We start from the raw sequence: 18037 nt of genomic DNA on the forward strand, positions 1-18037 counted from the left end.
AGGTCCCAAAGTCTCTGCCCGATCGTGGTGTGGTTCAGCGCAGGCTCGGTGTGTCCTGGGTGGTCGCAGGGAGACCGTTTCAGGGGTCGCAGCAGCTCAGTCCTGTTTCCGCCGGGAACAGATGGCTTGTTCGGGGTTATGGTTTGCTTGCACCTTACGTACCAAGAAATGTTTAAGGCAAAAGTTCACTCATCTGTCCGCCACAGTTATCTGCACAGGGCTGGTAAATACAGCCAGGGCATAAAAGAAACTTGCACTCACCTGCTGCAACAGCTAGATAAACAGCTGCATATCTTAGGAAATGTAAAATGGCACTAGATAGTTGCTTAAGCAATTGAAGGCCTCTGCACTGAGTACATTTCCATGTGTGATTAACTACCCAGATCATGTGGAGGTACCTCTGCATGAACACCTACAGTTAGGTGTCTAACTCTCTGAACTGAATCTCCTCCTAGGCATTTTCCTTAGGATGAATTGCATCGCATTAGAAAATCAACTTATTCTCTTCATTGATGACAAGGGATCATCAAGTTGTGGCTATAAGTTGTGGCTTAAAACATCTCAATTTAGCCAAGGCAGAGCCTCCCAACCAAATAAAATAAAAATAAAATAAAATAATTAAAAAAAAAGAAGAAAAAAGAAACAAGATTTGGGAGCTAGTGAAAATGCTTTGCTGTGTGGGTTTCAGTTTCTACCATACAGGCATGGACTTCCTCTCACAAAGCCCCCTCCCCAGCTAGCAGGAAAGGGCAAGAATAGGGGGGAGTAAGGAAACATGACTTGCGAGCTGTACAGTAGGAGCTGTGAGAAGGGGGTCAGATACCCATGTACTGTGTAATATACTGTATCACAAAGCAATCGAGGGGATGATTTACTCTGAAGAACTTTAAAAAATGAACCCTGAAGAGAACAGAATCTACAGTTTCCTCTCTGCTCAGAGGGCAGAGCCTGGCACCCCTGAGAGTGATTCATACCATCCCACATTGCAAGTCTCCATGGCCTGAAGGAAATGCCTGCTGAATGCTTTTCTCCTCACTGACTATTTGTGGAGTGTGGAAGGAGAAGCTGTGGCATCTGTCTCACTCTAGTTCTGCTCCATGAGTTTGAAGAAACCAGTGCTCATTCCCCTGGCTCCTTCTCACTCGTCCTAAGAGCATGCTGAAATGCTATAGAGGGCGAGGGCAGCTCAGAGCTTTCATACCCCCAGGGGTTCAGCTACCCAGGACTCACTTTCTGCAACAGAAAGAGAGAGCTGAACTGCAGCAAGGACCTTCAGGAGACGCAGTTGCAATATAAACACTGGAGACACTGCAGAGCAGGTGACATTCAGGTGCTGCTGAAGACTCACAGCAGGACATCTTGAAAGACGAGTGCAAAGGCAGAGGAAGGAATGAATCATGGCTCAGGGTCTGCAGAGGGAATAGGAAAGAGCAGGATGTAGTGGGGAAAAGGCAGAGGGGGAGACCCATGCCTTGCCTTTCACTCTCACTTGCCATTGGAGGATAGGTCACCACATCATGCTGAGGATTACAGGTAGGTGCTGTATTTGCTGAGGCAAATCTGAGTGTTGTTAATGTGCCAGTGGCTCTTTGTGCAGTAACAACTAGGGAGGGAGACATGTGAATCAGTTCAGTCCTTCCCTGCATGTCTTCTTACTGCAGCTCACTGCTTCCTCTAGATACCCTCTCTGAGCCCTTGACACTGCTGAACAGAGATACCTTGGGCAGGGATAACCAGCGTTAGAGCTGTATGGTTGCTGCAGGGCATCAGCTGATGGGCACTCACACACCTCAGCTGAGATAGAGGAGAGTTTGGGCAGACTGTATGCGACCAGTGTGCCTATACACATCACTTAATTTCTTACCTCCCTGAATCTTTCTCTCACTCTTTCTCTGACTCTCTTTCTTGCTTTTGTCTTAGGAATCAATCTCAGTCTCCCAGCTATCTCTCAGTTGACTCTCAGCCGTCCACCAGGGATGTGATTCACAAACAGCAGTGAATCTGGGCCATCCTCCCTATGGAAGCACCTTTGGGAACAATTCATCCCCGTGTAGGTGGCCTGAATCACTTACTCGTCCATCCCAGGAACTCCCTGGGCTGTCTAGATGGCTGCCTCGGCCATCTCCAGCTCACTGTAAAAGGTCTGTTTTGTGGCAGGGAATCATCAGGGACCTAATTTTGTCTGACCCCAGTGTTACAAAAACCTGAAGAGGAGGAGTGGGCAAAGAGCTCTGTCTTGCAGACATGGACTTTTCCTGGGCAGGTGCTCAGGCATGTATCAGGTGTTTACCACAAGTACGTGCTTGACTATGCTCCCACACAACTCCAGTCCCCACTCACCCTCAGGGCACTCATCCGCCTTCATCACAATGCTGAACAGGAGCTGGAAATGCTGAGGTCCGGGTGCTGTTTGGCTGCAGGAGGGCAGCCCAAATGCACACAGAAATTGAAACTAAGGAGGAAAAGTTGTGCAGGAAATGATCTGCCCTCTCCTTTTCCCTTCCTCCCCATGCAACAGTTCTCTTCCTCACATTGCTTGGATGGCTCAGGTACCCCTCCTCTGGCATTCACTTTTTTCCCTTCCTTCTCTCCCAAGTTACACAACTGCTTGTAAGTATCCTTTCTAACAGACCCTTTACAATCCCTTCCAAAACTGAGCTAGTAACTCCTGACTGCTCTTTGTCAATGGAAGGAGATGGCCTGTCCAGTGCAGAATCATCTCCTCTGAAAGCACGTGTTTTAGGGAGTTGAGACCACTAGCTCTGTTCAGTGCCCATCCTTCTGTGAGAAGAAACAATCTATGACATGATGTGTTCACCTAAAGGCTATTTTTGCATGATGGAGCTTTTCCTCTCTGGCATGTCTGCCTGTTGCTCGAGAGCAGAAGGATTTGGCCAACAGCTATGCTGGGTATTACTAGGAATAACTTCAGGCACAGTAGGCTACATATGAGCACATGAACATTCTCTTTTAATCCACAGAGAGAACCAGGCACCTCAGTGGAGCAACTCATCTGTCTAATCAGAGGAGGTTCCCCTAAGATGAACAGTTTTGCCCTCCAGAAGAACCTGCTCCTGTTCTTTCGCTAGGAATGGAGCCCCTAAACCAAATGTGAATTCAGTCAGATCCTTTGCAAACCTCCATGTTGTCTCTGGCAGCAGGGTCTTCACAATTCCTTTTTAGCAGAAACACAGAAGTGCATGCTCTTTCTTTTCGGTTCCCTTCCTGCTAAGTGGGGACAAGAAGGACCTGCAGCACTACATGGAGGAAGAGGAATGGGACACCTGGACCTCTCCAGTGGAGTTCTTCCTGCTGGGACTGGGTAATGTCCCCAAGCTTCAGATGCCTCTCTTCCTCCTCTCTCTCATGATCTACATGGTGACCATGTTTGGGAACATCCTCATTGTTGTGCTAGTGGTGGCAGACAGGCATCTTCATACCCCCATGTACTTCCTCTTGGGGAATTTCTCCAGTGTGGAAATCTTCTACACCTCCACCATCCTGCCCAGGCTGCTGGCCAGCTTCCTAACTGGGGACAGAACCATTTCTGTTCATGGCTGCATGACACAGTTCTATTTCTTTGGCTGTTTTGCAGCTACTGAGTGTTACCTGCTGGCCACCCTGTCCTACGATCGGTACTTGGCCATATGTCAACCCCTGCTCTATGCAAGCCTCATGAACTGGAAGGTGTGTCTCCAGCTGGCAGCTGGGTCTTGGCTAGCAGGATTGCTAATGTCTACAGTAGTCACATGGTTATTTTCTCAGTTACAGTTCTGTGGTCCCAATGCAATTGATCACTTCTTCTGTGATTTTACCCCTTTGCTAGAGCTTTCCTGCAGTGACACCACAGTGCTTACACTGGTTACTTTCATAATCTGCTTTCTGGATGTAGTTTTCCCTTTTCTATTCACTCTGGCATCCTATGTCTGCATCATAGTTGCTATTCTGAGGATCCCAACCAGCATGGGGAGGCAGAAGGCTTTCTCCACCTGCTCCTCTCACCTCAGTGTGGTCACTGTTTTCTATGGTACCCTCATCATTGTCAATATGATGCCCAGACCAGACCCACTGAGACAACTCAATAAAATGCTATTGTTTTTCTACACAATCCTCACGCCCATGGTCAATCCACTCATCTACAGCCTGCGGAACAGGGAGGTCAAGGGGGCTCTTGGAAACACACTCAGGAAAACCATGGCCTAAATGCAGAGCTCATACTAGTTGTGATCCACCAGGAATAAACTGACCTAGCATGGCAGATCTAGAGATGCATATTCTGTGTATCAGGTATAGCTTTAGAAGTGCAGGATATTGAGAAGTTTGTGGAATGGGAAGGGGGAGAAGGGACTATATGTCTTAGAAGAATATAGGCCTAGTGTAGAAGAGTGCAAAGATTATCCCTGGCTTTCTTCTTTCGGTAAAATAAACACAATTATGATGCTGCAAGCAGGAGCTCTTGAAATGTCTTAGTTTTCTTTTTATGTAAAGAGAATAAAGGAATTTCCGCTGTAATGTGAGCTCCTTGCGGGGGCAAACATTGAAGTATTTTCCTGTCTGTGGGTTCCTGAGATGGTAGCCCTCTCCCTCAGCTGTACATCTTCCCAGTGTAGAGGTCTGTATTTCAGGCATTAATGTTAGTTACTGTTCTGTTCAGTGAAGAGTGACAGTTCAACAGAGTTGACTGCACCCATGCACATGCCTCCTATGAGTCAGCATGGCCTCAGGTATGCCAAACATGGGTATGGGCAAGGGTCATAGAGGGCCGGGGCCTAATGAAGAGGTCTGCTAGGGACTGAGGAGAGACGGGGAAGGTGGAAGCAGAAATGAGAAATGCACAGGCATCAGAAAGTGCTTCCAGCATTCCTGCTTGTGGTTGAGGACATCAGTGAAAACCTGGCTGTGAGTCAGTCCATCCCGAGGTCAGTGCCTAACACAAGCCACATGCAGCACCTCACTCCTTCCATGGTCTGACCAGGGAGCCAAGGGCATCCCATCTGCCTAGGGCAGATCAAGCAGAGAAGACTCATGGACTGGCCTGTTGCCCTGGGGAGATGAGCCCATCCCTAAAGCCTCAATCCTGTGCACGCCTAGAGCATGTCCCTCACTTGGCTTTCGGCACCTGGGGTGGCCTTCTGAGGGGGTATAGCTATTATCTGTGGAGACACAAACATATGATAAGTATATCAACACAAGCTGATTGTTATTTGGTCACCAGAGGCAGGGCCTGACTTAATCTTCCTCTCAGCTTTTGTTCTCAGCCAGCCTCCCAACATCCTGTGTTCTCTCATGTGTGTTGCACCTGTTCTGGAGTAGGAGAAACCTTACTCTTAAGGAGCTGTTTTCTCTCCCATTGCTCAACTAAGTTGAGGGATGGGATTCCTGTGCATGTCTTGGATTCCTCAGGGCATCTCCATATTGGCAGGGATAAGTGGGCAACTGCAACAAGCCTTTCCACTGAACATGTCTACATCTGAGAAGGTGAATCCCATTCCTCATGTTCTCTCAGGTTTCTTGCAGAGGAGAACTATGAAAGCTGGTCTGATAGTCTCAGCCCCTCTAAAAAGTTGTAGGTTCTTCTTCAGAGGAAAGGTATATTATCGGGGTCTTATTTTCCCAATACTTTAAGCAGAAATCATTACTTCCCCCTGCTTTCCTTTGCATCACTCCCCACACACACAAACACATTTTAATTACTCATTTGTTTCCCACTCACTAACATAGCTCTTACGAACTGAAGCCTTGCATTTCCTTCCTTTCCTACCCCAGTCCTCTCTCTTTGCTTTAATCCCACAGTTCATGCTTACCATGGCCTCTGAAGCTCTCTTCATATTTCTTTGCTTCCCCTCATCTGAATTCACAGATGAAAGCCTGGGTTTTTTTTTGTTTGTTTGTTTGTTTGTTTTTTTAATAACTGAACCAATACCATCCTGCTGCAGTGGGAGATGGAAAAACAAGGGTGTTGATAATAAAGAAAGCTTTTATAAGAGTCACATCCCATAGCCAGAGGGATGAATATGATATAACTTTAGAGTGACAGAAATCGGTCATGAAATTCTGTGTACCCTTAATTCCCTGAGAATGTAACTATAATCAGTGTGTAAATTCTCTGGGTGGCATTCATTGACCTTAACATCAAATATTTGAAATATTGATCTTTAGGTCTTGGCACAGTGATATTGGCTCTGCAATGTACTTCAGAGCAGTATCTGCAGAGGATAATTCAGCTTCCAAAAACTGGTGTCTCAGATGCCACTGAAAGTGCTTTCATCACTCTAGGATTCCTCTTCCTCCACACAATAACTTTGTATGGGAATTGAAAGTGGGGACTTCCAGGAGCATTACGGGATGGAGTCTCCAGCAGAAACACAGTGAGTTCGTGATACACTCTGACCCTCCAAACTAGGGGAGTGATGGATCACACAGAGCTCACTCAGGACAGTAATGGGCTTGACTTGACTGTCCTTGGGTGGGTGCTGTCTTCCCTTCAGACAGAAATAATGAGTACCAGCAGGTGCAGGCCAAGCTTCTCCCTGATCAGTAATGAAGGATGTGAGCAAAGATATTCCTGTATGAAGCAACCATTCCCCATTTCCTGAAGAGCTGGACTTCAGTCACCTCCTGAATGCCAGGGTGAGCTGAACATGTGAACAAGATGTTCTTTCTAATGAGGTGCACAGGTTTCTGGGGAATGACAAAGAAAGGCAAATCTGGAAAATACTATAGTTGAAAGTGGCATGACAGAGAAAAGAACTTGAGATGTGAGAGATACCAGGGTGATACCTGAGGGGAAAAAGTATGAGCCACATAGCTTGCTTTTCTTTGGGGGGATGTGTTGGACCCAATGACCTCCACAATAATAATAATAATAAAAAAACATTCCTTGAGTATCCCCAAATATAATTTATTTTTAAGAGTGAGTCCCCTGTGATTCACTTCAACAAACTTTTATGATACATATCTCAGCTGGTCAGGGAGATTTCATTGATAGTCAGAATCAGCCACATTAGAGAATGACAAATGCTCTTTTAAGATGGACTTCTGAAACAGGTAGGCTGAATCCCTCTCTGGAGATGTGGAGATTCTGGTTTCTTGTCATGGACTTGGGAGGGAACTGAGGTAACAGGTGAGGCTGAGGTGACTTTGACACAAGAGGCTCTGTGAATTCCAATGTGTAGGTGTTCAAGGCCATTTGAGGATGTCCTGCCTGGCCTCAAACTGCCTCCCTGAAGGGCACAAGTTTTCTGTATGTGATGTATATATGCCCAGGGCATCTGAAATACCACTGGATGGCTGCAAGAGGTACCATCCAAAGGAGCTTTCTCTTTCAGCCTGCCTTCACACCCAGTGAGGCATTTCTAGAGGGATACAACTCACCTTAAGTGAATTGTCTAAATTAGCTCAAATGACTTGTATCCAACAGTAGATGTTTCTCCTCACTAACTACAAAGGAAGCTCAGGGAGAGACATCTCTATGGTCGCCATCCCAAGTTAGGTAACTGAGTGCTCCTAGCTGTGTTTTTCTTGGTCCAGAGAACTCCTGTGGAATCACTCCATCCTGACTTGTTCTGCACGAGGCAGAAGTCTATACAAACTCCCTCCTTCCCTTTCCCCTCCTATCAGGGCAGAAATTAATCTCTCCCTTTGCTCAAACAAACAGGCAGTTACTGAGGCATGAAAAAAAATTGCAAGTTATTCCTGCCTTCTCCACTTACACTCTAGATCATCACCTTTTCCCCCAAAAGCATGATCCCCTGTGATGTCCCATAAAGCTCCAAACAACATCACATACCAGAAGATGTCATCCAACAGCAGAACATACAATGTCAAGGAAGTCTTACTGCTGATAAGGATTTGGAGAACAAAAAAGTAGGGAAAGCATATGTGGAGTGGGAGCTGTAAAATAATTTAGGAGAATGACTTGGAAAGAGGTCAGAGACAGCAATTGTTCTGGCTTGGAGGGCTGGCAAGGGAAGGGGAGTGAGATCTCTTCCCTCTAGAAAGCACTGACTCAGGCTGGGACCATAAGGATACTGACTGGCTCTAAGGTCTGATCAATGGACCCCAAGACTTTCATCCTCTGTGGAGCATCTGTGAATGGGACATATAAGCTTTTGTTATAGTCAGTGCAGACCAACTGCTTAGATGCCAAGCAGCATCTATGAACCATCTAAGAAGATTTAATCAGCTGGTTCTGAGCCAGAAGTGTCTGGTGTCTTTTCTTCCATCTCCATGCAGGCATCTAAAATATTCTAGAATACTAAAAAATAGCAGTACATGCCCATGTTTCATCATCTAATCATTTCCCTACATTTGTTCAGCAAAAGTGCTCTGTAAGCTCTATGGACACTATTGGCCAAATCACTGCTGAATATAATTCGAGCTTAGACCACTTGCTTTGCAGACACTTCAACTTCACTGTCTGGAGCTGAAACCCACTGCTGCACTGCAAATGTTCACATCGTGTCTGTTGCCCCTTCGGAATCAGGGGAAAAAGAATGGCACCTCCAGAAGATGATGAATTCAGGCAGTTCAGACAATGTCTTAGCAATGGAGGGCTGTCCATTTAGCAAAACATACCTGTCTCCTCTTGACTGTAGAGAGACCACAGTTTAGATGAGAAAGGTAAAATAAGTATAGTGGAATCTGATCCAGAAGTTAATTGCTTGTTTTTTTGAGGAACATTTCAGAAAAAAAAAACCCCTCATTTTATTTACTGTTTGTATCTAGAAAAACTAATAGCTATCAGCAAATCATACAGTCTGATGTTACCCATTCAGCAGGACAGACTAGATTTTTATCACAGCTACTGGCATCCGAACTGCCTGATGAAACTTATTTTCACCCGTATTTTTAACATTTTAATGACAGATTTATAAATACTTCTTTGAGGCCAAGTCTTACAGATGTCGATGCTACTTAAATATGGAGGATTGCCTTTTATTGTTCATCTGAAAAGATAGATATGGAAATAATTTCATTTAATCTTCAGCTATTTCATATAACTGATTTAAACAACTTTAAGTCTAAACGGTTCATCCAGTCTCTCTGCAGTCAATGGAGAGAGACAGAACTACTGGGGCTTGAGTCATCCCATTCCTAAGGTCAGGATTCCTCTGAGATTCCACCTCCCTGTGACTTCTGCAGAGCAGCTTAGGCTGTATGGCTGTCTATTAGGTGACTGAACTTAGGGAAGATGAGTGCACCAATTGATACCAAAAGCAACATTCTTCAGTGTTAATGCACCATGAAGCACAAAACATCTGCTCATTATGGCTGGACAGTGACATATAGCTAAAGTTAAGGCAAGGAATAAATAGATAACCGAAGAGAAGAAGAAAGCATCAAGAGAAGCAAGGTGGAGTAACACATAGATGTTAACATCAAGTAGGAGTGAATGAACAGCCACCAGTTAACCCAAGTTTGTAGTGACTGAAAATAAATGTCTTTGCAGACTGATTTTACCAGACCATCTCACAACAAAAACAAACAGAAATCAGTAAAACAAGACCTTTGAGGAATTGTGAGCCCTCGGGAAAAAAATGATCATTTTCAACGACAGAAATTGCTAGAAAGATTTTGATTTTGTCAGAAGGACAGCACAGATATAAACGAAAAAAACCAATTAGGTAATTGATTTTGGTTTTATTTCAACAGACTCTTTGTTCTCAGAAACTGTTTCATGTGAGACACCTCATTTCAAACATACTATGTTTAAACACTGGAATCTCCCAAGTATTGATACAGTTATGACACTAAAGATATAATGTGAGGACTTAATAAAGAATGATGCAGCATTCTGAGGAAAACCATAGCCTTTATTTTTAATGAGAACACACATTTGGAGAACTATAATAATGAATCATGCATTCCTCTTTCAGTTAAAGTTTTCCCAGGAAGTTTAAAAAAAAAAAAAAAAAAAGGAGAGGGGGAGAAGGGAAAGAGGGTTCTTAATTACCTTATCTATTCAGATTTTTAAAATTGCAAAAATACTTTAATATATAAAGCCCAATAAATCTGTTTCTTCCAGTGCTGCAGGGTAATGTGAAGGCAGATTATTCTACTTTTTTTTTTTTTAATGAACCTATCATCTGCATGCTTAAGAAAGCCCAGTCCACACCTATAGAGACATTTCGTATAGTTTACAGCGTAAACCAAATCATAACATTCAAATGATGTGAAAAAGGTTGGTGGTGGGGGGGAGAAACTTCAGGAGGGGTCAAATCTAGTTGATTTAGAGGTGTTTAAAGGTTCATATCTCTCTCCAGAGTCTCTAGTAATTCTGACCATCCATACTTTTAAGGTCTTAGTTTGCACCTTATCTGGAGTGAGCCAATTAGTTCCTTTAATGGAAAAATCTGGGTACAGAAAAAAAGATGCCAGAATTTACACTCTGCAGCCAGAATGGATGCAAACCACAGAGCTACGTTTGGGAGCTCCTGGGTAAAGTCTAAGCAGGCTGATGGTGTCCTTGTGAGGTGCCCTTCCCAATGGTGTCTTTTGTTCTGAAAATGGCATTTCAGAGTGTGTCTGGGAGAGGCCGTCCCCGCATGTCCTGCCGTGCTCTAGCCGTTGTGTTTGCTCCAGGCCTCTTGCTTCGCCCCAAGACCTGTGACCCTGGAAGCAGCCGGAAGGGTGTTTCCAGAACACACACTTTCAAAGCATCTGATGAGAAACACATCTAGTTAAGATTTTTCTTTCCGTATTCATGAAAAAATAATCAGCATGAGAGTGACCTGTTTCATCTTTTCAACACTATTCCTTAATGCCAACTCTCAGAAGTCGAGCAAGAGAAGGATGTACTCTAACTGAAGTCTGCTGATTAAAATTAGCGTAGCTGCCTTCCAAAAGCTACTGAAGAATAAGATGGAATTTAGCTTCTGAATTTGGAAAGCTTTGGCCCTTATGAAGAAAGAGCTGACTTCTGACACTTCAGTTAAGGCATTGAAATGTTAAATTGATTTCTCTTATGAACAATGTTACCATTGTATTTTGCAATAGCAGAGTATCAGAAGGTATGCTTTTAGTAAACAGCTCTTATGTGTCTTTTACAGTGCAAACCTTATAAACAACTATCTCAAGGTCAGCAGAATTATTTTCCTAGGCAAACTTATGCTTCTGTCTAATAGGCCTATGTGTGCAGGAAGCAGGGTAAGGCTGGCCCAAAGCAAGTATCTTGACTCAGAAAACACTTCTGACAAATGTTTTCAGCAGTGTTTTCTGCTCAAGTAAATTTGAAGAAGTACTGAAAAAGCAAAGCTACTGCTAGAAATCACTCTTTTGAGAGATTTGCATGACATACATCTGATTTTGCAGGCACCAACACTGGTGTATTACTGTTCTGTAATAATGTGGTAAATGTAGCTCTCAATGAGCCTCCAGCAGCCTCCCACCATGCACAGACATGTGGAATATAAATGATACTTGGCGCTGTCCTCCGGGCTTGCCGGATGCTGGTGAAAAGGAAATTTGGATGAGAATATTGGACCATGCAAAATAAGCTGCTAGAGAACTCCTAACTGTGTAGCTATGCATGCTAACACATCAACACGTGCAAACACGCTGTAAGCTGATAACCACGCATCAACCAGATAGTATGCAGAGACAAGGCATCAGACAAGCCAAGCAAGAAAAAACAATTCTCAAATAATATGGCAAAATTTCTACTCAGATTAAACTCTAGCCATAACTATGCGGACAGAAAATGACCTTAACTTCTGCCTGACTTCAGAGCTCCTCAGATGTAAAGTCACTCCTAAGGAGCCTCACAGCTTGAATCATGCTGGAGTGTGCTTGAGAAAAGAAGACGAGCCCTTCAGCAAGGTGTATGAGCCTGGGGAAGCTGCTACAGCCCTGGCACTGCAGAGTTTTCAGCTCAGGGTGGCCTTGTGTCCAAGTCCGGCTGCAGCACAAACAGCACAACAGAGGCAGAAAAGGTGAGGGCAGGCACTGTCCAAGAAACTTGGTTAGGAATCATAATTTCAAAGTTCCTTTTGTACGAGGTAAGCAAACTGCCACCTGTGTGAAGAGCTACCCAGCGCACAGCCTGCTGTCTTATTTCGAGAAGCTCTTTGGAGCAGGTTACTTGCTCAGGAAGATCACAAGCCATTGCCTACAGATGGTATCTCTAGCACCTAAGCAGACAAGCATCTACCTCCTGAGCAGAGCAGCAAGCATCCTTTCACAGGCTGAATTTGTCCGTGTGTCTGATCAGATGACAAAATCACAGAGGGCTGAGGTTGGAAGGGACCTCTGGAGATCATCTAGTCTAACCCTCCTGCTCCAGCAGGGTCACACAGCACATTGCCCCGGACCCTGTCCAGATGGCTTTTGAATATCTCCAAGGATAGAGGCTCCACAGCCTCTCTGGGAAACCTGTCCCAGTGCTCTGTCACCCTCACAGTAGAGAAGTCTTTCCTCATGTTCAGACAGAACTTCCTGTGTTGTAGTTTGTGCTTCTTGCCTCTCATCCTATTGCTGGGCACCACTGGAAAAGAGTCTGGCCCCATCCTCTTTACGCCTTCCCTTCAGCTACTTATCCACATGGATAAGCTCCCCTCTCAGTGTTCGCTTCTCCAGGCTGAAGAGTCCCAGCTCTCTCAGCCTCTCCTCATATGCAAGATGCTCTAGTCCCTTCATCATCTTAGTAGCCCTAGGCTGCATTCGCTCCAGTAGCTCCATGTCTCTCTCATACTGGGGAGCCCAGAACTGGACACAGTACTCCAGAGGTGGCCTCACCCGGGCTGAGTAGAGGGGGAGGATCACCTCCCTCGACCTGATGGCAATGCTCTTCCTAATGGAGTGCAGGATGCCATTGGCCACCTTTGCCACAAGAGCACACTGCTGGCTCATGGTCAGCTTGTTGTCCCCCAGGACTCCCAGGTCCTTCTCCGCAGAGCTGCTTTCCAGCAGGTCAGCCCCCAGCCTGTACTGGCGCATGGGGTTATGCCTCCCTAGGTGCATGACTCGGCACTTCCCTTTGTTGAACTTCAGGAGCTTCCCCTCTGCCCCTCTCTCCAGGCTCTTGAGGTCCCTCTGAATGGCAGCACAGCCCTCTGATGTATCAGCCACTCCTCCCAGGTTTATATCATCAGCAAACTTGCTGAGGGTGCACTCTGTCCCTTCATCCAGGTCACTGATGAAGAAGTTGAATGACACTGGATCCCCTGTTGACCCCTGGGGACACTGCTAGTTACAGGCCTCCAACTAGACTGTGCAGCTGATCACAGCCCTCTGAGCTCTGCCCTTCAGCCAGTTCTCAATCAACCTCGCTGTCTGCTCATCTAGACCGTGCTTCCTCTGCTTGCCTATGAGGATGTTATGGGAGAGAGCGTCAAAAGCCTCACTGAAATCAAGGTAGACAGCATGCACTGCTCTCCCCTCATCTACCCAGCTAGTCACCCCATCACAGAAGGCTATCAGGCTGGTTAAGCATGATTTCCCCTTTGTGAATCTATGCTGGCTACTCCTGATCACCTTCTTATCCTTCACATGCATGGAGATGGCATCCAGGAGGAGCTGCTCCATCACCTTTCCAGGGATGGAGGTGAGGCTGACTGGCCTGTAGTTCCCCGGGTCCTCCTTCTTGCCCTTTTGGAAGACTGGCGTGACATTTGCTTTCTTCCAGTGCTCAGGCACCTCTCCTGATCACCATGACCTTTCAAAGATGATTTACAGCTGCTTTGCAAGGACATTGGCCAGCTCCCTCAGCACTTGTGGGTGCATCTCCTCAGGGCCCATGGACATGTGCATGTTCAGTTTGCTTAAATGATCTCTAACCCAGTCCTCCTTGACCGAGAGAAAGTTTTCCTTTCTCCAGACTTCCCCCCTGCTCTCCAAGGTCTGGGCTTCCTGAGGGCTTGTCTCCCCAGTAAAGACTGAAGTAAGGAAGGCATTCAGTACCTCGGCCTTTTCTGTATTCTCTGTCCTGAAGGCCCCTTCCCCATTCAGCAGCAATCCCACATTTCCCCTCCTTTTCCTTTTGCTACTGATGTATTTAAAGAAGCCCTTCTTGTTCTCCTTGACATCCCTTGCCAGATTAAACTCCCCAGGTCTGTGAGCCACATGAAAATATCGCTTAGGTGGCCACTGCTGCTGGGCATAGCGCCAGCCCCAGAGGACGCTGGTGTCCCTGCCCTGGCTGTGGCCAAACCTCTGTGGTGCCCACAACAGCTGGAAGAGGGAGCAGGCAGCCAGACTGTCCGCATCACTTCTGCAAGAGCTGGTGGCTCTGAAGTTGGGAGGCCAGACAAGCTCTCAGTGGGGATGAGGGTGGGGGTCTGAGCCCCCAAAGCCCAGCAGTCTTGCCCACAGCAGCGCATGTCCCTGCTGTGCGTTGACCCGCAGGAGGACCAGCTAGCCTCTATACACATAAGCGCTTTCTGGACTCTCACAGTTCCCCGACATGTCTGTCATTTCACATAGACCAGTGGGACTGGGGGAGTGCTTAGCAGAGCCCTCTGGCCCTGGCAAGCCCTACAGCCCTGCACAGGCCTGGGGCGTAGTGCAGCCCTGCGGATTGGTGTCTAGGTGGCAGTGTCTAGACAGCCCTGGATGGGGCTGAGGCCTATGCAACCCCCAGTTCCCCCTCGTGCTCCAGCAGCCACACAGTGGTGCTGTCAGAAAAGAGCAGCCACGTCACAGCAGCCTGGGGCAGGGCAAGGCAGGACGGGGTGACAAAGCAGGCAATCATCTTCACGTGGGGTGGGGTGACCTCACAGTGGGGCAGATCAGCATCCTCGGCATTTGGGACACAGAGCTGCCTGCGGCCCCTGGCAGAAGGGCTCTCTTGGGCTCAGGGGGTGAAGCTCCTTTGGCCCAGAGGAGCTGCCAGCCCCTCAGCCTGCAGTGCCTGCCTGTCCCCATGGAGCTGGAGGACTTGCAGCTCTCCTTGCGGTGGCACCAGGATGAACGCCGGGACCTGCTGGAGAAGCTGCTGGAGCTGGAGCAGGCTTGTGGCGACCTGCGAGCAGCTAGCACCGAGCTGGAAGAAGGGATGAATGGGTGGGCATGGCTCCACCCTGCTTGGGGCTGAGACTCGGGCCCCTCAGGCTGCCTGCAGCACCTGCACACCCTGGCCCTTGATGGGGGCCCTGCAGAGCTGCGTGGAGGGGGAGGGCCCTGCCACCAGTCCTGGAGGGCTCTGTGTGCTACCTGCCTGCCTGGGTGCCTGATCTCTGTCCTGGGGGTCTGCCTTTTTCATGCCTTTTTCTCTCACTCTCCCCCTTGCTCGCTCTCCCTCTTCCCTCTCTTTTCTATCCCAGAGCAGATCCCACCCTTTTCTCCACTCCCTGAGATCCCTCATGTCCCACTCAGACTGAGATGCCTTCCTGCAATTCAGAAGTCTACTTTCCTGCATTCAGAAAAGCCACACCAAGCTGCCCTGGTTGAGCTGGGCAGGGCAGGCTGGCACATCTGGCTCACAGGTCAGCTTGCCTCTCTTTCACAGATCACTTTGTCCCATAGTCACAGCCCCACCAGCCCCTTCTAGATCTCCCTGGAGGAAAGCAGCCCTGTTCCAGCACCACTGCCCCCATCCCAGCATGAGGGCACCCGCTGGCATTTGAACGCGCCCGCAGCCCCACCAAACCTGCTCACACCCTCTCTCTCTCCTGCGCTTCTCCCTCTCCTCTTTCACACTGGCTCGCCCAGAGACCCGCTGTGGCTCAGGACACAGCCGCCCTCTCCCCAGGCATCACTGCACACCAGCGCGGCACCCCGCTCCGGGCGGGAGCCCTGGCCGCAGAGGAAGCTGCCCTGCTGGGCCGTTAGCGCGGGGAGGTGCCTCGCCCCTAACTGCCGCCTGAGGGGGCTGTTTGCACCCCGCCCTGAGCGACCCCCCACGGGGCCGTGGGCACCGCTGCTGCACAGCAATGCCCGGCTCTCTGTCCTGCCCTGCTCTCCCGCTCCTCTGCTCTCATCTCCCCTTCTTCTCTCCTGCTTCCCTTCCCCCTCTCTCTTTCCTGCCTTTTTCTCTCACTCTCCCCCTCACTCTCTCCCTCTTCTGTCCACCAGAGCAGGCCCCACCCTTTCCTCCCCTCCCTGAGGACCCGGCATTCAGGACTCTGATTGACTGAAAGCGTTGTCAGTCCAAAGCAGCCCCGCCCCCCTCCTTTCCCAGCCAACAGGAGGGCCTCCCTGGGGGGGCAACACCATGGCAACTTATGGCCCCTTGACCCGCCCCCGGCAGGAAGATGCCATCTTAGTGGTGGCTGCACTATGCGAGCACTCCTTCAGTGCTGATCAGCTTCTGTTCCTGGCTGACACGAGGTGAAATACAGTTCATGCACTGGTTGAGTCGGGACACTGCGGAAGAGGGGACTGCAGCCCACCTGAAGGAGTCCTGGCATTTCTGCAGGTCTGTCTGCAGCTTCCTTCTCACCATGGCATTTGTGCGGCCCATGCTGCCGTCCTCTTCTCGGGGATGCGCAGCGTGACAGCCATGGGGTGGCCTGTCCAACACATGCAGCCCTGGAAGAAACACCTGTGGTGTGCACCGCAGTTAAGAGTAAAGAGTCTTTGTATCTGAGGAAGGCTTTTAGCTGCAAATGACTTATTGCTGTCATGCACAGCAATTTAAGAACTCTTCAAATCTACCATGATTTCTTTCTGATATCTTAGATGATCTTTAAAATTTCTCCTGTTCTCCTACATAAGTGGATTTTTCACTGCATTCAGTTGGAGGGAAAATGAACCTAAACTGCCGTGTGTGACTGCAAATTCTCAAACACTGGTTCTTAAATCTCTCTATGAAAAGTGAGCATTTGAACTAATCTTTATTAGTTTTGAAGAACCCAGCTAAGTGTCAGTTTGACTGTCATTATGTGCATTCTATATTAAGATGTTCTACTGCTTATATTGATTGTTTGAAACCTTTTTTCACCCTTGCTTTTCTTTGCTCTTACAGGTGCAGCTTTGTATTAGTCCCACAGAAGCAGTACTGTGAATCAGCAGGTGACATGAAGGTGATGGAAGATCTTGGGTTGTTCGGTGATGCAGAAAAAGTAAATATTCATCTATCTTACTCTTTTTGAGTAAGTAATGTATCTCACACAGCTAAATAATATTTCTAATTTAGCTGAAATAACTTCTTCCAAAGAGGACCACAGTCTGAGGAAACTTTTCTGAAACTTTTCTTTTGTCTGAGGAAATTTTTCCTCTCTAATTGTAACTTACAAATTGATAAGTATGACCACACTTAGAGGTATCTGCTGGGCAGGGAGGACGTAGCTTCTTCCTCAGAAAATGTGAAACAGCGCTGAGAAGTTGGTATATACATGTTAGCTGACACACACAGTTTTGTGTCTGGATAAGAAATTCACGGTGACTTACACATTTACTAAACCCCAAGTTGCGGTGGAAATTCTCGTGGTCAGTCTTGGGTGCCAGAATGATGTTCCTGCTCTCTCCTCCTGGGTGCTCCCTGCAGGTACCACTGCCCTGTTCTTTGAGAACTCTCGGGTAGATAGGGAGGGAGGATAGATTCATATACTTCAGGAATCTCTGTGGATTTCCTGCTTTTTGCTTTGCTAATCTCTTTTTTTTAAACATGTCCCGGGCCATGAATAAACATGTTAACAGAGAGGCACAGTAGGCCATGAACTAAATTTAGAAGTACAGATTTCTTCTTGTATTAAAAAGTGTCCATTTTCTCTTCTCTACTGGATTGAAAGATATAAGCCTAAAAGAGAATGTGCCTCTTGTGAAAATAAGTGAAACTAAATGGTTGGATTCCAGTGATCCTTACTTGCTTTCTGCACAGTAAAAATGTATGCTACTCTTTTTTTGTATATGCAGACCCTTGATAAAGTTACTATGTAGGCACCAAGTTTGCACACCAGGTCTAGTGTGTCATTAGCATGATGATAATAATAATAATAACTCGTAGCTATCTGTATAGCAGATTTTGGATTTAATACAATTTACAATAGTATTTAAACAGTTCAGTGTTGGATGCATTGTCAACAGAAATCATAAATTATGTGTGGGTAGTAGAATTATAGCATGGTCAGAAGAAGGCAGAGAACAAGATGAAGATGGC

At 47.1% G+C, this 18037-nt stretch overlaps 1 protein-coding gene across 1 annotated transcript; it reads left to right on the forward strand.

Moving 5' to 3' along the window:
- Positions 1 to 3261: 3261 nt before the first annotated feature.
- LOC112983872 (olfactory receptor 5B21-like) lies at positions 3262 to 4203 on the forward strand. Its single transcript, XM_026101256.2, has one exon. The coding sequence runs from the start codon at positions 3262 to 3264 to the stop codon at positions 4201 to 4203; it is 942 nt and encodes a 313-aa protein (XP_025957041.2).
- Positions 4204 to 18037: the final 13834 nt, after the last annotated feature.

The sequence above is a fragment of the Dromaius novaehollandiae genome, chromosome 27, assembly GCF_036370855.1.
Source record: "Dromaius novaehollandiae isolate bDroNov1 chromosome 27, bDroNov1.hap1, whole genome shotgun sequence".
Classification (NCBI taxonomy): domain Eukaryota; kingdom Metazoa; phylum Chordata; class Aves; order Casuariiformes; family Dromaiidae; genus Dromaius; species Dromaius novaehollandiae.